This window comes from Acanthaster planci, linkage group LG05 (assembly GCF_054643075.1).
Source record: "Acanthaster planci isolate LZ-2023a linkage group LG05, COTS_SCS, whole genome shotgun sequence".
Lineage (NCBI taxonomy): Eukaryota > Metazoa > Echinodermata > Asteroidea > Valvatida > Acanthasteridae > Acanthaster > Acanthaster planci.
In genome coordinates this window covers 19,246,662-19,269,544 of record NC_141781.1, presented here as the reverse complement: position 1 = coordinate 19,269,544, position 22,883 = coordinate 19,246,662, and the positions used below count along the sequence as shown (strand labels likewise).

The 22,883-nt window shown below is 44.1% G+C and overlaps 1 protein-coding gene across 3 annotated transcripts in view; it reads left to right on the top strand.

Moving 5' to 3' along the window:
* Positions 1 to 22,883, top strand: part of LOC110990313 (insulin-like peptide receptor) — a 124,255-nt gene that overhangs the window by 87,918 nt on the left and 13,454 nt on the right. For 2 of the 3 annotated variants that reach the window (XM_022255238.2, XM_022255237.2), the window contains exons 7-18: positions 3,241 to 3,385; positions 5,732 to 5,943; positions 6,751 to 6,880; positions 7,219 to 7,430; positions 8,219 to 8,389; positions 9,729 to 9,915; positions 13,116 to 13,148; positions 18,035 to 18,345; positions 19,269 to 19,516; positions 20,629 to 20,806; positions 21,421 to 21,532; positions 22,670 to 22,743. In XM_022255238.2, coding sequence (XP_022110930.2) covers positions 3,241 to 3,385; positions 5,732 to 5,943; positions 6,751 to 6,880; positions 7,219 to 7,430; positions 8,219 to 8,389; positions 9,729 to 9,915; positions 13,116 to 13,148; positions 18,035 to 18,345; positions 19,269 to 19,516; positions 20,629 to 20,806; positions 21,421 to 21,532; positions 22,670 to 22,743 — 2,013 coding nt within the window. The remainder of the gene's footprint in view (positions 1 to 3,240; positions 3,386 to 5,731; positions 5,944 to 6,750; positions 6,881 to 7,218; positions 7,431 to 8,218; positions 8,390 to 9,728; positions 9,916 to 13,115; positions 13,149 to 18,034; positions 18,346 to 19,268; positions 19,517 to 20,628; positions 20,807 to 21,420; positions 21,533 to 22,669; positions 22,744 to 22,883) is intronic. The other variant, XM_087137501.1, reaches the window with a different exon arrangement.

Genomic DNA, 22,883 nt, shown 5'->3' with positions numbered 1-22,883 from the left:
TAGCAGAGTAGCGTCTGGCTTTTGGGCTAGTCCAACAGATTGATCCAAACTAGCTGACAGTGTTAATTTAGAACGTCGGTGTGATCTCTCCATCTTCTGCTGACAGACACCCATTTGATGTTTTTTTTCCAGCACGATTCCAGCTTTGAGAAGTATTCAAAGTCCCACAATGTGGCATCCAGATTGACAGACTGGGCATAAACAAACAGACTTGCCCGGCATGATCAGGTCCCATTCCAGCAAAGCCGCCTAGGTTTTTTTTTTTCTGGTTTTGTTTTGTTGTGAAAGTTCTGGCATTCCAGCCCCAAAAGTACAGCCACAATTAGCTGACCCCCCCCCCCCCGAGGAGGTATCCAGTCCAGCCTAGGGACCCCTACATCAGCCAGCCCTCCCAAGAGGTGTCATTCACCCACGGGCCCAGGTTCTCCCAAGTTCCATGACTCACCTTGGCTGCTTCATCCAGAGGGGGTATAAAACCTTGGGCGGAGGGGAGGGGAGGAAAACTCCCATCACCAAAGGAGGGGTGAACTCATGGAAGGGGGTAGACCTTCAAAGGGTCCACTGGCCTTTATTGGCAGCTTCAGTGGGAGACTGATTAGATAACAGGTTGCTTTGGTTTCTGTGCAGCTTCAAAAAGTGAGGGGCTTGCATCCTTCTTTTCAGAGCTGTGATGCATCATTTTGAAGAGAATTTGAAGCAACGGGGGCAAAGTACCTTTACATGAGCATTGAGCGAAAACATGAAAGGATGCATCCATGCTGAGATTTTTTTTCTTAGACATACATTTTGTGCATCTGTATATACCGGTACTCATTTTCAGGCTGTGAACTGTTTGAAGAGTTGATTTGTCAATGCCATTCTGGACTACCGAGGGCGCTGTTACTGTGATGTCATTCAGGGAAGACATTATCCTTTTCTCTGGTCAAATTGTGAACCCAAACTTTGCTCATTGATGAAAACATTTTTTGAGAAAGAGTTTCTCTTTGGCTTATTGCTGTTTACTTTCATGATAAATCTTCAATGACAAAGGAAATTAAGGGTATCAAAATATCAGGGTTGTACCTGGGGAAACCAATTACTTTGTAACAATTTGGATAGATATCACAACCTTCTGTGGGCCTCGTTAAAGAAGTGACAGTAGTCATTGGCCTTCCCGGAAACTGCATTGAAACTGCATGTGTTCGGGCAAGGAAAGATGGCTTCTCAATCATCAATTTCCGAGGGCTTGATAAAGAAACCAGGGCCCGACTGCCGAGTCCTACACCTCATTAGTGAAGAGGAAGAGATGAGGAAGAAAATTGGGGAGTTGGGCAGGCACGGCTTTAAGGTCTAAATCCATCCCCCAGACACCTCAAAGCAATTGAATTGTGGAGAGGCTCTCCCACTGAGGAGAGGGAATAATGCGGTCCTCTGCAGGGAGCTGGGCACCGGGGCAACATGTGGACTAATTTGTAAAATTTGTGGAGCAAGGTTCTAGGATAGCTGTGTGTGGTTGACTGGAATGTGCAAGTGTATCATTTTTTTATTTTTTTATTTTCCCCCTCCTGTTTTGGCCAAGCCATGATGATGAGTGGTTTGTGGGTTCCGTGTTTGTACACAAGTAGATCGTATCACAGTGACTTGAAAAAAGGACAGTTACAGCAGTTGTAGAAGAAAAATTAAAAAAAAAAAATGGGATCATCCCTGATCCCCCCCAAATAAATTTTTTCAAGTATGAAGACTTGAGTTTAAGGTCGTACATGCACCCAGTTGTAATTTTTAAGTCGTAAGATTTTCACACCCGTAACCACATCGGTCAGATTCTTATTCTAAGCAACCTTCAATCTGTGACTGAAAAGAAGGAGTCGTGCAGGAATGCTGGGGATGGTCTTTCCGGGAGGATCATTGAGGAATTAACATCGCTGTTGTCTGCAGTTATTCCCTCTCGAGGCGCAGGTTTTTTGAACACGGTGACTTTGCGGCCGGAATTAATTTTACAGGACATGATCAACTCATGTTGAGTTAAACACAGGGAACAAAAATGCATCTGTAATATGCCACCAAATCCTAACATCCATGGTTTTAGAGCAAACCTGTTTATTTTCATTGTAGTGGTGTTAGGCTATTGGAGGTATCAGCGTATTTTGGGGCAGGAAATGAGGAACACAAGTCATACCTACACCTGTGCCGAGCAAAACATGGTATATCACATACTCAGTGTTGCAAAGAAAGTGACTTGAAGAAATGAGCAGTGGCTTTTGGCTTGACACGGGAGAAACAGTGACTTGTAACCGGGATCGAGAAAAAGGAAATTTGTGGAAAATTGTCTTGTGACAGAGGAAATTACGTGATCAAAAAATGATCATGATCAACCGATTGGCTTGGTTACAACACTTAAAACACTGAGCTTGATGCGGGATTGGGCAAAAGACGTGTGAATGGACTCGGGTGCACCTGAGTGCTGCATGTATAGTTGTAATACGCATACTTGGACGTTTAGAGCTTACATGCACCCCGGTACGTGTGTGTTATCACCACAGAAATAATCCTTTACATCATGCAACATATATTTTCACATTTACATTTGGGAAGCATTGGCGTGTGTGTGTTTTTCCCATATACCGGTACATGTATGGAGAGCTGCAGTACACGTAGGCAGGTGCCCAGTCTCATTCTACATTCAAGACTAGGGAAGGAGACAATAGAAACCAGTCTAGCCAGGAAAGCTCTCACCTTTAATACTGCAGTGCACATGATGATTCTGCATGGACTCACTCCATACAATAAGTATGGGCTCCTTGTAAATCAACAAAAGTGTAATATTTGTATTTTCACTTGGGGGGAATTTGCCCATGTCCACTTTTTCATATTTCATTGAACAGGGGTGTGAGAATTCAGCTTTCTTTGTTTAGATATTGCCCCTGTACATGTATTTCAGCTTTTTTGTACACCTGGTCTATACAAAAGTATGGACCTTTTTTTTGCATTTCAGCTTTTTGCTACTAGTACCCGAAAGCTGTAATTTTTCAGCTTTAATTGTAAGCGGCTACCCACACCCCTGATTGAAAGCCCATACACTTCGGCTTCATATATGCGGTACATGTACTGTGGTATGGAAGTTCACTTAGCCTTGGCATTGCTTCATTGTAAAATTCCGTTGCAGTGGATGGGGCCTGGAGACACGATGCGTCTTGTCCAACTACATGTACAATGTACGCTAATAGCTTGCCTTGTCGTTGTTTTCCCTTCTGCCCCAAAAAGCCAACATCATGAAGGAGCTGGAGAAGAATCTGGGCATGATTGAGGAGGTGACGGAGAAGATCGTCATCAGGATGGCCCACTCCCTGGTCAGCCTCAACTTCCTGAAACACCTCAAGCGGATTGGTGGAACCGTTCTGGAGAATGGGTGAGCGGCCATTGAGCTGTGGTGACTCTAAATCAGGAAGGATTTGAATCATTTCGCATCTCGGTGTTTTAACGTTTGTACTCGAAACAAATTTGTGACTTGTAATAACTCAAGTCACTGACCCGACTCACGTCACAATATTTGTTGACTGGACTCGACTTGAGTCCCATCGGGTAAATGGCTCGACTCAACTCGAGTCGCTGCAAGCAAATGACTCAACTCAATGCGAGTCCCTGGTCAGAAGACCTGACTCGAGTGAAAGTTAATAAGACTGAAGTCCCAAACTTTTTTTGCGGAAAAAGAAATAGCAATGACTTTCAGTGCTGGTTCATATGACCACATGTTGAAACCCAGAGTGACTTGACTTCCTGTTTTTATTTATCGTTTTGTATTCAAATATTGGTGGCTGGAATTGACTCAAGTTAAATACTTGACTCAGCTCGACTTTCTCCCCAATGACTCAACTACTCAAGCCACAAAAATTAGTGACTTGTTACAACTCTAATATGGGGGAGGGGGTAAGTAACTGGCTGCCCCTGAAGTTTTTCTTTGTTGGGGGGGGAGTTTTGCAGTTGATTTTGGTCAATCTGTAATCTGAAACTGTTGGAATTAAGCCTACAGGCCATTGCCAACCTTTGATTTCATTAACAGTGCATATGTAAAAGGCACGTGTGAATACTTCAGTTTTGCAGTTTGGTCCATCACAGATCTTTCAACAAGTCCTTGCACAAGAGTCATTAGTCATAAGTAAAAGAGTGAACAAGAACAAAGGAATGCCTTTGTTACTGTTTACTGTTACTGTTTTTTTGAATCGCTTTTGACCTGCAGTGAGACTGGGACTTGTGATGGACTTGTCTGCAACACTTGATTACACATGTACATGGGAAGAAGTTTAAACATTATGAGTTATCACACGAGCACGAGTGGTACACAGAATAGTGTAGTGCGTCTGTGTCCCATATACAATGTGCATGTACCTAGAGGACGAATATACGTGCAAAGATGGCACTACGTTCTGTGTTGCACGAGCATGATAACAAATTTATCTTGGAGCAAACTTGATGCACAGTAAAGATGTTATAAGGGCCGATGTGCGCTAATGCGCCACCTTTGAATTTACAGTGAATTTAGCAGTTGTGTATTGTGCTTTTAGTGTAAAAATAGCGCAGTGGCTTGACTTTATTAAGAACGCATAACGCGGGGTTTGACATGGACCGTGCAGCACAGATATGTATCACACTGTTGGTTGCCATAAATCAACCAGTCAGAATTGAAACTTCAAGTTTGCCTGAAGATAAGTACACATGTCATTTGTTGGTAAATGTCTGCGGTACATGCATTAGACATTCACTGTGTACATTTACACGGGGTTGCTGTTTTTGATATACAGTGCAGCCTGCGAGAACTTGAAGATCGAAAGAGCGTAACGTTGGCTATTGTGCTTACCTTGCCTGTGAACATTTAGTATGATGCGAATTAGCCATAGATTCTCATCCTTAGTCTGTGTTCATTTGTGTCCTAATTTCTTTTCCTTTTTTATACTCCAGAGCTCTAAGCCTGAGTGATTTCTGGTTTAATGCAAACCTGCCAGCCATTCCAATTTAATCAGAACTGTTCTGATTTTCAAGTTTTGTAGACTGCAAACAAATGTGAACTCTCCCATCTCTGTAAAAAGGGAGAATGAATAGTTATAAGAGTCCTAACAAAAGAGGGCGCTATTTGCAGAAAAAAGAGGGCACTATTTGATAGTCAAGCTGGCACTTGTTTCTCATACGTATACTGTACAAGTGTGTGCATGCACATGTACTATGCTGCAGCTCATTTTGCTATGGGCTCGTATAATGGGTGTTCCGATTTCTGACTCAAGGTGACCTCGAATGAACTTCAACTAGTAGCATCATAACCTTTGTTGGTCAATAATAAGAACCTGACGCTGCTATTTGAAGCGTGCCATGTCTAGGGAGGCATGCATTTCCGAATCTGGGTATTTCTCTTGGCAATTTCATGTACGCAAAAATGTGTAAATTGAACGCTGACCGTTACAAAATTAATCGCGTGACTGAAAATTTTCCATTCCATTTGGCACGAAGCCAGTGCCGTCCTGCAATATCTGGTCTTCCTTTGAGAAGGAGGGAGGAGAAGCTTGTGCAGAGGAGAGAATAAGGGGCAGACAGTTTAAGAGGTGGGAGAAAAACCGCCGACAAACACTCTGAAGGAAAAACCCACAGAATCATTTAGCGACTGAATGCCCAAATTGACCCGCAGACTTAAATCGCAGAGGTGGACAGGTGGGTAAAGTGGAGCTTGCTGCGCCCAGCCGTCTTAACCGTCCTTGCCCTTTTCCAGGTTGTATTCTTTCTACCTGCTGGACAACCGCAACCTACAGCAGCTCTTTGACATCCAGAACTACCCTAACATCACCATCAGCAACGGCTCCCTCTTCTTCCACAACAACCCCAAGCTCTGCGTCTCCAACATCACCACTTTTGAGTCCCGGGCCAACTTCCTGACCCAGCCCAAGAACAACAACTTTGGCACCAATGGGGACCAAGTAGCATGTGAGTGTGAATAAGTTGGGACTCTGTTTGTTCGAAATTTTCTTTTTTGGCTTCTTTTTTTCAGGAATTGAGCTTTTAATCATTTTTAGAGTAATTCATTGCAGTCATTTTGACACAATTTTTGCAAAAATTCGAACGTACCATTCTTGCGCAGCGCACATATTTCCGAGGTGGGTCAGCCCAAAATGCATACTTTTTCCACTGCGGTGCTCAGTACATGTGTACAGGCACGCAGTTAGCCATGAATTTCAAACGACTAACAAATGACCATGACAAACTTCACATTTGTAATAAGGTGTTTCTGTACATGCGTGGCAGATTTAAAAAAAGATTGGGCATGGCACAGCCATGTCCTTGGGGGGGTGGAATCAGTCCCCCCCCCACCACTGTGAGATGGGCCAAAATAACCTGGCTCTTTTAGGGTTCATGTATGAAAATATTAATTTGTTCATTCTTCTGGTTATTTCCAAAAGAGCGCTTCTTTAACACATTTATCTATGTCATCTTTAATGGGGGTAACTTCCAATCAGTGCACAGAACTGCTTTCTGTAGAGGTCCCCAGATTTACAACATAACTGGAAGGCGTAAAATGTTGCAGTTTTTCAGCGCAAACTTTGCTGAAAGTTTTTCATCTTTTTGAATGATTTATTTAAATTTAATTCATTTAGATAAATAAATTAAAAACAAATAGGAGGCGCAAATGCATCTTCAAGAATTGCGTGGAAAAACCAATTGACATTGTTGTGGGCCCTTTCAATTTTTCTTTGCTATTCCTCCTTTTCCTGTTCTGTTTTTCTGGGCATGCAGGCAGCATGCACAAGATACGCATCAGTGTCAAGCCAATGGCGAGCACACTGATGATCCGATGGGGTTTTGACGTCAGTAAAATCAGTGACAAGCGCAACTTGCTGGGGTTCATCGTTTCCTACCGAAAAGCGTAAGTTGCACTTCTGCCAGGTCTGGTAACTAACATCGTTCTGTGACAGTGTGTAAGATTTTCAAAAACAGCGGTGGCGCTGAGAGAGATTTTTTACAAATATTGAGCAAATGACCGCCCTGGGTCAGAATTTGTAATCTCCAACTTTTTAAGGAACCGTGATGGGGGGTATTTTGTCGTTTTAAAAAGTCAGCCTTTTTGTCAGAAATAATGCTGTACCTTTGACAAGCCCATCGTCGAATATTACCGGTACCATCGCCAAGTGATCAGGAAAATTTAGGAATCAGGTTTCATCGTAAATTTTATTTTGTCATTTTTTCTGATTTTCTTTTGACAAGGCCTTTCAAGAACGTGACAATTTTTGATGGAGAGGATGCTTGTGGCACGAGCCAGTGGGAGACGATCTACGAGAATCCGGGGGAGCCTTTCACCTTACTGGTGGGGTTGGAACCCTGGACGCAGTACGCCATCTTTGTGCGGTCCTATATGATCGCCAACACTGGGGAGGGGGCCCAAAGCGACATCAAATACGTATCCACCAAAGAAAAAGGTAGGTGGACATCTGACCATGGCTAGTTGATAGGGCATACATGTAGTTTTCTCTAGCGAGACAAGGTCTACTGTAGTTCTTATTTTTTAACCTATGAGGACAAAATGACAGTGGATGCACATTTGCCTGGGATTTTTAATCAGAGTCAGAGCAGCCTCAAAGCATACATATCTCCCAAAGACAAATGTTGGCACCAGACTGTTGCTAGCATTCTGTAATTGTCTCTATGGAGACAAGGGCTACTATATAACAGTCAACCTGTAAACCTTAGCAGGTCAAAATGACGGTGGATGTAAATTTGCCTGTTATTTAAATACCAAATTCAGGCACAGTCTTGAAACGAACATTTCGAGATGCAAGCGGCATGTAAAGTTCATTGAACATCAAGTACAAGTTCCTGTCTACATGTAATTGGTTACTTCACCATAGCAGTATTTTATAGCACTCCCTCCCCACATAGTTGCTGGTTTCATTGGCGTAGTTTGGGATTGTCTGGGTGATTGCTTCATATTTGTTTTTATTTCAACTTCAAAATTGCCTCTGGGTAAAAAAAAACATTTATATTCTGACAAAGAAACAATCGCTGTAAGATTTTAGATCTTTTTTACCCTCTAGCATGCAACTATTCCTCCGATCAGCTGATCTTCCTTGTTCTTTACCTTCCCATGTATGGAAGCTGGAAAACACTCAGAATCTTGCAGTTTGGAATTTCCTGTGTTCCCCCCCCCGCCCCAAATACTCAACCACATGGTAGTTTATCTGACCCCATGTTCCCCCTCTGTTTCCAGAGCCAGGCCCACCCTCAGACCTTGTGGTGCTGGCCAACTCCTCCAACCAGCTGGTGGTGTCCTGGGGCCCGCCCAAAAAGCCCAACAGTCTTGTCGTGGAGTACCGGGTGCGTTGGCAGAAGCAGGAGTTGGCTGTCAGCCAGTTCAGCTCTCGCGACTTCTGCCGAGAAAGTAAGCAAGAGCCATTGAGACCGGGCCAGATATCGTCCAAGATTTCTCAGTGCGAAATACCGGTTAATAGCAAATTGAAGTGCCAAGGGAAACATCAGCTGAGAACCAGTTGGGATATGTATGCAGTATTAGACAGGTTTTTTAGCTGGTAACCTGTCTTTACTGAGCAAGTATTTTCAATGCCAGGGCATTTCTCTGCTTAGCAGTTCTTTAGAATCAGACCCGAGCCTTCAAAATGCTCTCACTCCATTATGGATAATTGTACAGGGTACTCTCCAAGCTCTAAATGTTAAATTTAAATGGCAGCTGAACAAAAGTACTGAAAACCTGGGGGGGGTAGGGGGAGGAGAAATAGTCTCACAGTAGGGTTCAGGGCCCACTTAAAGAACTCCCTCCTCTTGAGCCGATGGACTAGTTGTCACTGGTGGCGGGAAATGGCCAGTGGTCCCTCCTCCTCCCTTCAATTTTTTGCAGGGCGGAATGGCCCCCACTTTTTGCAGGTCCTACAACGGGGTGGGCTTCATGGATCTGCCTGTTAGTGGCTGTTGCCCAATGGTTTCACAACTGCCCCCCCTCCCCATTTTGGAAATCATTTTGCCGCCATTGCTAGGTGTCTAGGTTACTAAACGAAATTCAAACCTCATATGTGTAGTTTCATTGGTCTTGAATGCCCACATAGCGTCAGGTTTGTGGAAAAAACAAAATTACATCACCTGTCTCTCAGATATATAATAATAATAATTACACAGTACAACATTTGTAATGCGCTTTCCATACGTTTCAAAGTGCCATTATTATCCCTGCACATTGGGCTCACACATCTGTGAACATTCCTGAAACCATCTCAGCTCCCTGGGGAGTATACTAGCCCAGTGCGGCCATTTCGGCGCAAACGGCTAAACATAACCGTGTCTGCCCTCACAGGTGCCCATTTACTCCTGGGTGGAGAGAGGCACATAGGGGTAAAGTGACTTGCCCAGGATCACAACATGCTGCCACCAGCTGGATTCGAACCCCTGACCCTATGATCAGGAGCTACAGACCCGAAGCACTAGGCCATGTTGTTTTTGTCGCAATAATGCAGTGTTTCGGGTGTTGTAGGACACGGGGTTGATCATAGGCCTCTGTGCTGATGACGCCACACTCTGTTCATGTGGGTCCTTTCCCAGTGTGCTCAGTGGACCATTGGTCCCTCTGGTTGCATGGGAAAGTGCACAAGTAAACAAAGGTGGCATCATCAGTACACAGGCCTGTCATGAAGAGACTTGAACTGGTTTGAAATTATAGGGCGACCATGTGGAGTCGTTAACTGTTTTGTGGGGTTTCTGTTTTATGACAGAGCCACCCACGCTGGTGTCAGAGGTCATCGTCAAACCGGAAGAACAGGACACGGAGGGGAACCAGACCTGCCAGGAGGGCTGCTGCCCCTGCCCGAAAGACAAGGAAACCCTGAAACTGGAGGAGGAGGAGGCACTCTTCCAGAAGCAGTTTGAGAACTTCTTGCACAATCATGTCTTCATTCAAAGGTAAGGGTGGATCACATGACGTTACAAGATCACAGTTATTCATCTCCACCAATTTCAATACACTTTTGGACACCTCGGGGTGTTAGGGGTATGAGATAAAGCTAGAAAACTGCCTAAGACAGAAAATGTATGGAGTGCTAGCGTCAGAAGTGATGTTGGTGTCGCGGGAAAGCTGTGTGACGCTCCCCGGAAAAGTATTCTTGCGAGCAAGACAAGAAGCAAAAGAACTTTTTTCGGAAAAATTCTGAAGAAAACTATTTTTGTGTCGAAGAGAGCTATATTAGAGTTCAGAAATGAAATTCACACCTTGCAAGTTAAGTCTGACATAGGAAGAACATTTCAAAGCCATGCAGGAACTATTTTTGTTGGAGTTAATTTTGTTTGTTGAAGAAAGATTGAATATTTAAAAAGATATAGTAGTACAAACCAACAGTACATGTGTACATTGCCAGGAGTCCTTAAATGCAAAGTCAAAAGTAGAGTACAATCTACTACACCTGAAGATCAGCAAGACAACCAGAAAAAAAGCCACTCCTGTTCATTACGAGCAATCGGGCAATTTGTGGTAATCCCCCGGAAATAAAAAATCACACACCACTGTGTGTTTCCGAGGTATTTTGCACAAAGCGGTCATAAGAATACCTGTCATAATGCATTGGATCCCAATAAGCTGTCTTTTTTCCTACCAGTGCACTTTCAACGATGCATCCAGTGACCTGTAAGCAGTCAGTATTTTTTCTGCCGTATTCTGTCCAGTTTTCAATACTGGAATTGCTCATGTTTCTATTATTGGAAGCTTCCCGCAGTCCCTGGCACGGAACACTGAGCGCCAACCTGTTCGCTCAACAAGAAAAACATGCTCCCATGTTTTAGAAAGCCCAAGACCAAATTATCAACCCGCCCCCCTAAAAAAAGTTGAAATGTGCGACCATCATAACGTCATGGGCTTAACCCTCAGTTGAAAACTTTGCATTGATTGTACTAATGTATAATGTCGTGGTTGAGTCCAGTTCCAAGTCCAGCGAGTGCAAGGAAAGAGATAAACTTTTTTTTTGGAGGGCACAGTAGCGACGTTGCTGGTGCTTGAAACAGCATTTTGGACAACAAAGCGACTGCACTTTTGAGCTTGCAAAACTGCAGACAAGCATGCATCATGCGTTGGGGCGTGCTCACTTTTGCTCAATGATGCTTGCGCACTCCAGCCTTCCACAGTCCTTTGACTGCCATGTTGCCCGTCATGTGACTGCATGGACAGTCAACCGAGCACCCAGTTTGCCACATGTCTGTCGGAAATCAAGGACTTAATTAGCCTTACACATACTGTGAGTCCTCGCATCCACAGCTACGCAATGCAGTCTCTGCTTGTCCGCATGCGCTACCAGCAATCAAAAGCTTGAGTACAGTGCATAGCGGCGGCATACCGGCGAGTGTACGGACTGATCTGCCAACATGGATGAGAAGCCGTTACTGTGGTGGTACCACGCTCGGTGCAGCTGATTCGCAAGTGTTGCGTGGCTCTCCAACCAGCAGAGCGATGTGATGCCACAGCGGAGCAGACTTGGTGGCAACCGACTCACGGACATGCTCTGACACCTTGGGCGCATGCACGTTTTGGCGAGTGACAACACCCTCGCGATTGAAAAGTAATGACTTATTGGTAGGTCTGATCTCTCGGTCAATCCGCCTCGAGCAGAGGCACCCCCTCATCGGTTGAAAAGAGCCATGCTGGTCGGGAGTGTTTGTTCTGTTGGTAGCGACGTGCATGCAATTCGTGCATCTCATACATGTAGTCGTTAGTGAACCAGCAAATTGAAATTCCTACCAAAGGAGCCTCCGTTGCCAGGAAAATCGCTCCCCCTCTTGGTCCAGCTCGGGGCCTGTAGTGTAAAACTTGATTCATACTCAACTGCTTTGTTGTCTGTGCACTTCCCAGACTCGGGGAAAGGACTCAACCACGTGTATAAAAGTTAATGTCTTTTATGTAACATTGATCCTGAACATTTTATGGCTGGTGTACATGTATTCACACTAATTATATTTATCTTAACCACAGGGCTATTGTGATACTAACACAATCTGTTTAATGTCCCTTTAACAAGCTGCTTTTTCTCCGATCAAGCCGCCATCGCATTACCGTCTCCAGCACCTCATGGAGACCAGGAAGAAAGTGCTTTTTTTTAGAATGAGCTGATCAAACCATCCCAAACCGTAGAAAGACTAGACAAAAATCATCTCATTGTACATAGTTCCATGCTGTTTGCTGAATACATCGATGTAAAGTAGAACTTCCAAAAAACCCAGAAAAACTTGTAGAGGCTTGTTTACATCACTACGCGTCATGTGTTTGGCTCCCATTTCATTCATTTGAATATTGTGTGCAAGTCAGTGAACCAGCCTAGAGGCACTACATTTCAGATATCTTCAGTTGTCTCCAACTTGTTCAACTGCTAGTTCTAAAAAGTCCACCCAATTTTGTGTTTTAGCACCTCATGACAGGAAAGTTGCAGTCCTGTTGCATTGGTTGATTTGGGTATAAAGTAGGGTCATGAGTTGCAGTCTAAAGTTTGCTTTTCCTTCAGGAAACGGTTTGTAGAAACATGCAGTCAGATGCTGGGAACTTAGATTAATCATCCAAATAGAGAATTTCTTCCGCCTGTTCCGTCCGTCTTTTTTTTTTTTAGTCCCAATGTTGTGGAATGATTCATGAACAGATTTTTTTTCGATGGATGCTTATACATGTATGGTACATTTTGGTGGTGGCGGGCCGCTACATGAAAATCATTCAGGTTTGTCCAAATGAAAAGATTCTCGTTTCTAATTGATAAAAGTCGCTCATTGTCAGACCTTCCCATTTCGCTGTGGATCTCATTCATGGGTGGTTCATTGCTTTTGTAGTGAAAAGCATGTTCACCTAAACTTGTTGCCGTCATTGAACAGAATCTGGGCGTCAGATTCCCGGTCGATTACGACTGCACCCCCTGTGCTGTGCTGACAGAAAAAAGACTGGTGCTGTTTTGTTTTTTTTTTTACAAGTTAACCGCCCACCAAAAAGGGAGACAATGTGACTAACTCTAATTTGCCTAATGACCTCACCTTCTCTCCCCCTTTTTTTTGGGACTCCTGTCTTTCCTTTTCCATCCATCCAAACGCACTCTCTTCCTTTCCCCCTCTGCCTCTCCTCATACGACACACTTTAAAAGGGATTACGTCGGGTTAAACCGAACGATCTCAAGGTAAGGTCGGACGTGCCTGTTCGTCATGCCTCATCGATTCTCTCTCCTTTTTTTTTTTTTGCATCATGCGGGGCATCTTGTGCAATGCTTGTCCCTATTGCTTGCCGCTGTTCAGCGGCACTGCTCCCAGGCTGCTTGTTACCGTTTTATTGTTCGCTGAACTCTTTTTGCAGTGTCGTTTGTTTTTGTCATTACATCTTTCTTTTGGCAGGCTTTATGGAATCACGCTTTTGCATACAATGTCAATACAGTTTTGCATGTTTTGCAAGTGGCCACACCCACACCACACCTGCATGGCGTAGAAGCACCGAGTAATTGGTCCATATCTTTAAGCAGGATTGGAATGGCACAATAAGACTGATGCTCTACCGGCAACTTAACCTGGTGTGCTAGGTAGTAATGTTCCTAGGAACTGATTCCACAATGGTTCGATCTTACACATGTACAATGTATGTGCACATCTTCTGTTCTAGCCAGATTTAGTGTTACAGCGTGCAGAGCCGGGAAAGGGTATTCGTGTGCACCCACAAGATGTGCTTTCGTACACGACCAAGTATTTTGTGGCCGCACGCTGTGTGTATTCTATGCACTGGCATTCAAAATAGTGTGATGGTGCCGTCACTTGAGTATGGCCCGTGTTTAAGATATTCTAGCACCGTGTTCAGTGGTTTGTGGCAACTGTGGACACGATTGGTGTAATTTGGGAAAAGTAACAGGGATGGCAATGAAATCCCAATGAAGCAAACAAAAGGCACTTTAGAGTTTACAGTTGCTAGGTACATGTAAAAGTTTCTGTAAAACAAGATTTTCTTTAGGAGGGCTGATTCTGGTCATTGACAAGTCAAAAAGGGAATTAAATACACATATCTGCACACGCAACCCTCACTGCGAATAGATGTTTCCCCAAATTTTGATTTGTTCATAATGCCTTAAATTCTGAACTCTACATGTAGATGCTACATGAAAATCCCCGCACTCCTGAGGACAGGCTAGGTACTGAAATTGTTCAACTGTCCTTTTGTCCTTGGTTTTCGCTTTTCCCCGATTAGAAACACCCCCCTCCCCAAAAATAAATCTTTGAAAAACTATTTGGGAACTGGTATTTCACACACCTTGCCATAGGTCAGGGGTCAGATAGCCTTTATCCTCAGTGCTTTCTGAATGCAGTTGTTAGTTGTTTTTGTCCCGTGTCTTACAAATGTAGTGTTTTGTGGTTTTGTGATGATAAGCTGCCATTCTGTAGTGTATGATTTGCTCAAGTGGGTTAAATTGCTGTTTGTTTTCAAGAATCCGTTCCTGATTTTCAGACTGAGTTTGGAGCCAATACTCACAGTAGCTGCTGTACAGAAAATGCTTCTCAGCAATCCAGCCGAGTCCCTGCGCCTGACACAATTTGGCTGGTGCAGTGTAAATTTAGGCCGATTTTGCACTGGCCGCGGAAGCGAGCACAAATTATGCGATTTTGTGGCATCAAACCAAATATTCGTGCCACGAATTCACAAAAGTGGAACGCATTTTCAACTCCAGCAAATATTGCTGCAAATGTCTTTGCGACATCCAATTTGCTTCGCGTTTGCATGCCCTTGAATTATGAATCGGCCCTTTGAGTATTTTCTGTGCACAGCAGCCGAGTTGCACACCTGAGTTACGGCCACCTGCTGATCTGCCGAGGTTCTCAACTAAATACATGTATGAACATGTACAGGTAGTTAATTAACGCGTGTAGCTGGCCACATGGGCACGAGATACTGTTTGTATCTCTGGAGGGGGATAAATAACAGTTCTTTTGTCACCAAGCAAGCCAGAGTGAAACAAGGGAGGAAAAATATCCTCTTGTCAACCAATCTCTTTTACCCGTCTTGCCGCAAACCTTGGTGAGTCTTCCAAATCTACCACTTCACACAAATAAATGGCACGTTCAGTGCGCCTACACCATTGGGCTGCGAGCCCAAGCGTGAAGTACAGTAAAGGGCATTCACACAGCCAAGCAGGGACAGAACACGATAACAGAGGGCAGTATACCGATAATGGACAGTCAGTACTTCAACGCTTTGTCAGCCCATTTTAAGTTTGCGGCCAAGTCACTTTTCTCTCGTTTTAATTTTTCTTATGTTTAGACATCAACTCCACAGATGGCATTTAGTTGATTTCGAGCTTTTATTTCTTTTGTTTTGGAGCTAGTCGAAACAGGAATGCATATTGAAATAAAAACCGCCACTTGGCAAACATCCGTCATGCTTTGGGTTGCTTGAAAGAAAAATTGGTTCATTTTTTGAAAGTTTGGAAATGAACACTTTGTGGCAGCAGCACAGAGCAAGTTTCGTCAAGAGCTGCAGGTGACACCGCAGCTGATGTGTGACCCACATTTATGTCATACCAGTGCGCAAATCTGCAAACAAACTCCATCAAGTGCTCTCCCTCAGAGCTTCCTAAGGACCCACAGATCTGAGAAATTCCTGGTTAGTCTCCCTAGCTTTGAATTGAGGAGGGATTGTTGATCCAGCACTAATCACAAATGCCAGACATGAAATAGCCATGCAAAGTTAGAGGTGAGCTTCAGAGGGAAGCCTCTTCAAACGAGGGAACAGTACCATATACACTTTTCAAAAGCCCGTCATGAAACCTTGACACTCCTGATTCCTGTTTTGTCTTTTGAATCTGTGCAGCTGTTGATTACCAGTGAGGCAACTGACTTGTAACTAATCAGTCCCATCATTGTGAACCGGTGTGCTAATGTCAACCCATGGTCACATAGTTCTTGATTAAAGTTGCTACTAATGGGTACTATATGGCCTGCCAAAGGTGTGACTGTGATGTCTTTATGAGTTGGGTTTATCCATACAGTAGATGAAATTTTTGTTTTAGTTAATAGAGACAGCATTATAAAATTAGCTGGTGAAGCATGTTAAATGAAAGAACCATTTGGTGGAGAGCATTGTAGCCCCCAAGCTGACGAATGAATCCACATCCTATGTGTTCAGAGCATGCAGCTCATCCTAAGACGTGACAGAAATGGTCTGCACCAGTTGGCTATGTTGTCATCAGTAGTTCTCTTGAAGTTAAGCAGTACACTTGTAGAGCTGATTGGCTGTTAGCTGATTGGCTGTTAGCCGATTGGCTGTTAGCCAATTGACTGTTAGCCGATTGGCTGTTAGCCGATTGGCTGTTAGCTGATTGGCTGTTAGCTGATTGGCTGTTAGCCGATTGGCTGTTCGCAGATTGATTGTTAGCTGATTGGCTGTTTCTAGCTGATTGGCTGTTAGCAGATTGACTGCTAGCTGTTTATAATAGCTTGTTCAGCTTTTTTTCTGACTTCTTAATTCTGAGAAGCCATTGTACCCTTCCCTGTGCATTTAAGACCAGTTCATCCTTCCGGCAAATGTGAAAAACAAAGAGAATTCAAATTCTGCACAATATTTCTTCCTTGACTTTGTATGCGTTCAACTTTTGGCAGATTTAATCTGATCTCACAGTGCCACAGTCGTACTTACTTCCACACCAAATACAATTACTGCAGCCTTTATGGTGGAGAGAGCTGGTGGCAAAGTACCTCACTTCTCAAACTCAAGGATTCAAAGCCAGTGGGGGGCTTTTTTTCAGGCATTCTTTCAAATGTAGCGCTTTGTGTACACGATACACATGTATGCGTGTAAAACAAACTGGAGCCCATTTTGGATCTGTGTGCTAAAATTGGCCCTAGGCGTAATCTCAATGCGTGTGCTGTTTTCTGCCAAGGACAGGGTTGTTTCTTTGACATTCTGCATGGTTAGGAACTGGGTCATTACATGAGGTTGGGGGCACAATTTGTGACGGTGTCCTTTAATACTTAAAAACAAACAGCTATTTCTCTGCATGTGAATTCCAAATAATACATCTTGCAAGGCTGAATACAGAGTTGTGTGTTAGTTTTACAAAGTGAATGACCTACTCTACAGGTCACGACAGGTGGAGAAAGTTACCCATGTAACAAGGACACCGTCACAAATTGTGCCCCAACCTCGTAGACTGACCCAACTGCGTTTGTTCCTAGACCATGATGTGAGACATATTTTCACGCTTTGTAAATTAAGGAGAAATGCAAACTGCTCAGCTACCGTACCGTACCAGTTGTCTCATGTGTATACCAAATTTCCACAAAATCTGTCAACAGCTAGGATTTGAGGGAAGAAAGTTACGGAGAACAAAAATGGAAAAAAGAGGGCCTGTGGCAGGGTTAAACTTTTTTAAGATTAGAATTAGACTAGTTCTGGAGCTTGCTGAAGATCGTTGATTTGTAACATCTGAATGGCTACATGTATTGTGTGCTGTGTGTGTCGGTGCTCTTCGTGTCCTGAATGTTTTGTTTTGTCGTGGAATGTTTGAAAAAAAAATCGACTTGCACTGCTCGTTACTGTGAAGTTGAATTTGGTACTGCACTACAGCACGCCGTGGATTATGTACATATGTAGCCGGGTGGTCCTGTGTGTTTCAGCAGACGCATTCGTTTAGTTGTACGGGTATGTTGTGTGGGAAGAACTTAGGCCAATGTTCAGATCAATCTGGTGTGTGCATTATTAGGGAGAAATAGTTCTCAGTTAAAAGAGTGTAGGCATTTCTGTTGGTAGATCACAGTAGACTCATTATTGGTGTAAGCTAGGCCGACATCTTCTGAAAAACATGTGCATATTTAACTTAATGCATTTTGCTTGACTTTTTAAGGGTAATGCAGTTCGTTTACTGTGCTGGATTTGAAGTATGACACATTGTCATGAATCCACCTTAGAAAGAGTCAGTGCATTTGTCGACTCATTCTGCTTGCCATTACTTTCCCTGACCCATTTGCCCTTTATTAATTCCCCGATGCTCTTCTATACCTCCCCCCCCCGCCACCACCACCACTTCCCTAGGCCTGATGCCAAGAGGCGTCGCAAACGCGAAGCTCCCGAGGACTCGCCTGCAGGTACTCCCCCTTCCGCTTTCACCACCCTGTCGCCGGGCAGCTTTCGGGTCGGGAACAGTACCAGCCCTAGTCCGGTCCCGGGCCTGGGGACTTCGCCAGCCCCCACCCCACTGGTCTTCATGGAGCAGTTTGTGACCAACACCACCTTTGTGCTGGAAGGACTGGATCACTTCACCGAGTACATGGTTGAGGTCCAGGCCTGTAACAAGGTGACGTGCGGCCTGAAGATGGCCACCTTCGGGAGAACGCTGCCAAAGCGTGAGTGGGTTTGTTTCTGTTTTTGCCCGAGACAGTCCGTGCAAATCTATCACAAGTCATCCAGTCTTAAGCCAGATCTCCAGCTTTTCAAATGGACTGTGACAAAAGCATTTCCGTTGTCGTTGTTCACCCTGTTACTTGACTGGTCTTTGATATGAAACCAATTTTTGAAGGGAGACTTGTGATGGATGACTTGACAGTTGCACTGACGATGATACGGTTTATATTTCAGTTGTTGTCTCAAAGCATGGGCTGCAACCAATACTTACGGTGTAACACATATACGATATTAAGAGGGTAAAAAATAGTGGCAACCTTGCACTCTGCTCAAGGGGAGACCTATAACCAAATTTGTGTGGAGAAATTCCAACCAATTTTTTTGTGTAACATTTTACAGCTTTTTTAAGGTTTAGGCCACATTTTGGGGATTTTTTATGTCCTTTTTAAAGGAAATTAAATAGTGAAAATAGCATTGTCTTTCTTTCATTACATTTCAAAATTAATGTCCCTTTTTTGGGGGGGGGTTATGGTCACCCTGAATCCACCAAGGATTCTGCCTTAACAGGTTTTGGTATACTCAAGTAATGACAGTCCATTACTACCAGAGAAACACTGCTTTTGATGTGACTGATCCCATTAAAATTTTGCTGTGCTTGTAACGACTTTGAAAATCCGTGAGGTGTTTTCCAGTGGGAAGGAGCTGTGGCTAAATAAAAACTTATTCAACCTAAAAGGGATTTATTGCCAAGTTCACACAATGGACAGATATGTGAAATTTTGTTTAAGATGTACCCTCTTTTGTTGTAGTTGCAAGATTGATTTCATACTGTCACCGGATGTGATTACACATTTTAAGTGACTTTACTGACGCAAGCTTTTGATGTCAGTGTCATGTGCTGATCAATCTGGTTTCACCACTGTAGGTGACGCTGATGCTGTGCCGCCCTCCCTGACGGCCAATGTCACCTCCAAAGACCCCCAAAACAGGCGGGTCAAGCTTAGCTGGGAGGAGCCCCCCTCCCCCAACGGCATCATCATTTTGCACGAGATCGTCTACAACAAGATCGAGGCCCAGGACAGAGAGGCTCCCCCGTCAGGTTCCGGTGACCAAACCGGCAGCGAGAAGAACAGGGAAGACGTGGTGGGCAAGGAAGCAACTCCAACCCCAGAGGTGGGCAAAACCAGCGTTGTTGTCATGGATATATCCTCAAAAGCCCACAATGTGTCCTTAGAAGTCCATCATAAGTCCTCGGACCAGTTGCAAGTTCACAGAGGTCTATCAGAAGCCCTCAGAGACATACATCTCCTCAGAGAAGCACCATAAGTCTTCTCTAACGAGTCCTTTGTTCTGCATCCCTCCAGAAGTCACTCAGGCTGTATGCCATAAATCTTGGCTTTGGCCAGATACACGTAAGAACGTGTTCCTGTGGATGGCATTGGCTTGGGTCTGCATTCAGGGCCCTCTTACAGTACATATTGCCAGTGCTGCCAAGCCTTTTAATTACACAGGCTAAGTTAGGAGTCAAGGCACAAGCTCTTCAGGTGACCAGCGGCAGAGGCATCTCATTTGTCATCGTTTTTTTTCCCCTGCTCCACACACTTGTGTCATGAGGCTAGAGGGCTTCGGCCCCTCTAAACCTGAGCCGTTTTCCAATACTCAACTTCGGCTCTGTCTCAGGCTTCCACTGTTTTTTTACTACCTGACTTTGAAGCTGTAAGCGCACTAATTAGTCTAATAGTGCCACAAAACATCATATAAGATGCAAGAGAGTGAAAAACTACAGTAATCAAATTTGATTTAAACGCTTCAGGCCCACAATCGGGGATTAGTTTCGGGGACGAAGCCTGAGATGGAGACCAAGTTGAGTATTGGAAAACGGCCCAGTAGTGAATTCATCGCATTTACTTCGGAGGTGGCCTAAGCAAGGATTTTTTCCTCGAAAGATTTCCTTTTACTTCCCCCAAAATGAAAACACTTTGTGTGCTGCAGGAGGGTTTGTATAAATCATTTGTCGACTTTAGGAGCTGCTTGTAAAATGAAAGAAAACACTGCGTGAATGCTCTTCTACCAGGTACACGATGCATGTTCTCTACATACATTCCCTGTACCGGTACTTTGGCCAAACAGTTTATCAGTCTTTTTCATTCGCTCTTCAAAAGCAAAGTTTGAAAAAAATCACTCTTATAGTACACTCTTTTTTGGGGGGAGGACGTTGCTTTGGCTCCTCCCTTTTTTTTTGTCTACCTTCTGTTGATAATTGCCATTTTTGTCCCCCTTCCCAGCATAAGCCGAAAGGCGTAGAGATCTGCGTGTCAGCGGCCAGATTCCGCCAGCAGGGCGGGTACGAGTTTGCCGGGCTGGAGCCTGGCAACTACTCGGCTCGAGTGCGGGTCTTCTCGTTGGCTGGAGAGGGAGTTTGGACGGACCCATTAATGTTCACTGTGCCTGAGCCAGTTCGTGGTATATATAGGGTTGACCCTGTTGTCTCTGTTGACCTGTAGGAAGAAGGATAATTTTATGATTTAGATTTTATGCATTTAGATAAAACCAAAGATAGAGAGGGCTGTAAGGGTTAAGATATAAATTTCTCAGTTTTATAATCGGAAACCTTGATACATGTATAAATTGACAAAACCTTCGAAAAGTTGCAATTGCTTGTAATTTCCTTTTGCTTACAGAATTGTTTTCCTGTGTGCATAGTACACAGTTGCGTGGTTTACAGTTGAGGACTCTGCTTTTGCACACTTAAAAAAAGTGAAGACAAACATATTTTACTTATGCTGTAAACTGTTCACAACAGCCTTACATTTTGATTGCGGTTTTCTGGAATGCTTCTCCTCATTTTGTGACAGAATAACCCCAACTGGATATATCCTCGAAAATTGTTTTGCACTGTAAGAGAAACCTTGGTTGGACTGGGGCAAGTCCTTACAATGTTTGTGTTACCAATGCTCTGAGGATTTCCTTTCAGGTCCTCAGAAGGAACGACAGTGCCTTTTCTTTATATTTGGTTGAGGCTGCTTCACATCTGCCCCAGCATTTGGATAATCTTGCTGCATCTGATCTCATTTCAGTGCCCACAGCGGTCCCGAATTCAGGCCTTGGGGCCATGGGGATCACCATCGGCTCCTGTGTGACTGTTGTCATCATTCTCGTCGTCGCAATCTGGTGTCTCATCAGGTGGAGGTACGGGAATTTTTCTGACACCTTGTGCGAACCAGTGTTGCATTCAAGTCCATCACAAGTCTCTATAGTCCCTCTAAGTCCATCACAAGTCCCAATAGTCCCTGTAAGTCCATCACAAGTCCCTATAGTCCCTCTAAGTCCATCACAAGTCCCTATAGTCCCTCTAAGTCCATCACAAGTCCCTATAGTCCCGCTAAGTCCATCACAAGTCCCTATAGTCCCTCTAAGTCCATCACAAGTCCCTATAGTCCCGCTAAGTCCATCACAAGTCCCTATAGTCCCTCTAAGTCCATCACAAGTCCCTATAGTCCCTCTAAGTCCATCACAAGTCCCTATAGTCCCTCTAAGTCCATAACAAGTCACTATAGTCCCTCTAAGTCCATCACAAGTCCCTATAGTCCCTCTAAGTCCATCACAAGTCCCTAGGGTCCCTCTAAGTCCATCACAAGTCCCTATAGTCCATCTAAGTCCATCACAAGTCATTCATTCATAAGCCAATGCCAATTTACAAGCTTGTCTCAGGACAAAGCATTCTTTTGTCATTGTTCACCCTGTTACTTACGACAGGACTTGTGAAGGGACTTGTGATGGACGCGAATACAACGCTGGTCTTAACTGTACTCTTTTCAGAGGGGAAACGTCCGTCTATGCGGACGTCATGGAAGCTGTGCACAAATACCCCCCCCCCTCGTCGCTGGTGAATGAGTGAGTGCCGTGGCTGACATAAAACACCACGGTTCCATGCTGTGCCCAATGCAAACGTGAAACCTTTCTGAGGTCGCGCACATGGAGTACACATATACCCCTCGACGTCACCTTTTTGTCCGTAGTTGTGATGACGGCATACGTTATGGGGACCAGAAATATTGCGGGGGGGACACAAGTCAGTTATGACTTCCCTAACCAGAGAAATTGGTCCCTCAATGCAGTGAAGGCCCCCTCGCCTATGTAGGCAAACAAGTGAACGCAAATAGTTGGCCACTCCTACTAGGAAGTTCTGGTGTGTAACAAAGTACCCCCACTAGTTCTTCTTGGTAGGACGGAATGAAGTCGATGCCCTGCCTCATCAGCGTACCTTTTTCTCACAGATCGGTCTAATTTATCTACAGTAGTTTCACTATGACATTTGCTACACAGATACAAGAAAAACCAAATGCCAGATGGTGTGTTATATGCTTCAGTGAACCCCGAGTACATGAGCACCAGTGACAGTGAGTACCAGCATTGCACCCTGCAGTGGTGTCTCACTTATAATATTTTCACATGTTTTAAGTTTTCTTTTTTTCTCTTGGTCTTTTGCTAAAAAGTCACTTTTCATGTGTACACTCTTGTTGACGTTGGGTTTGTGTGT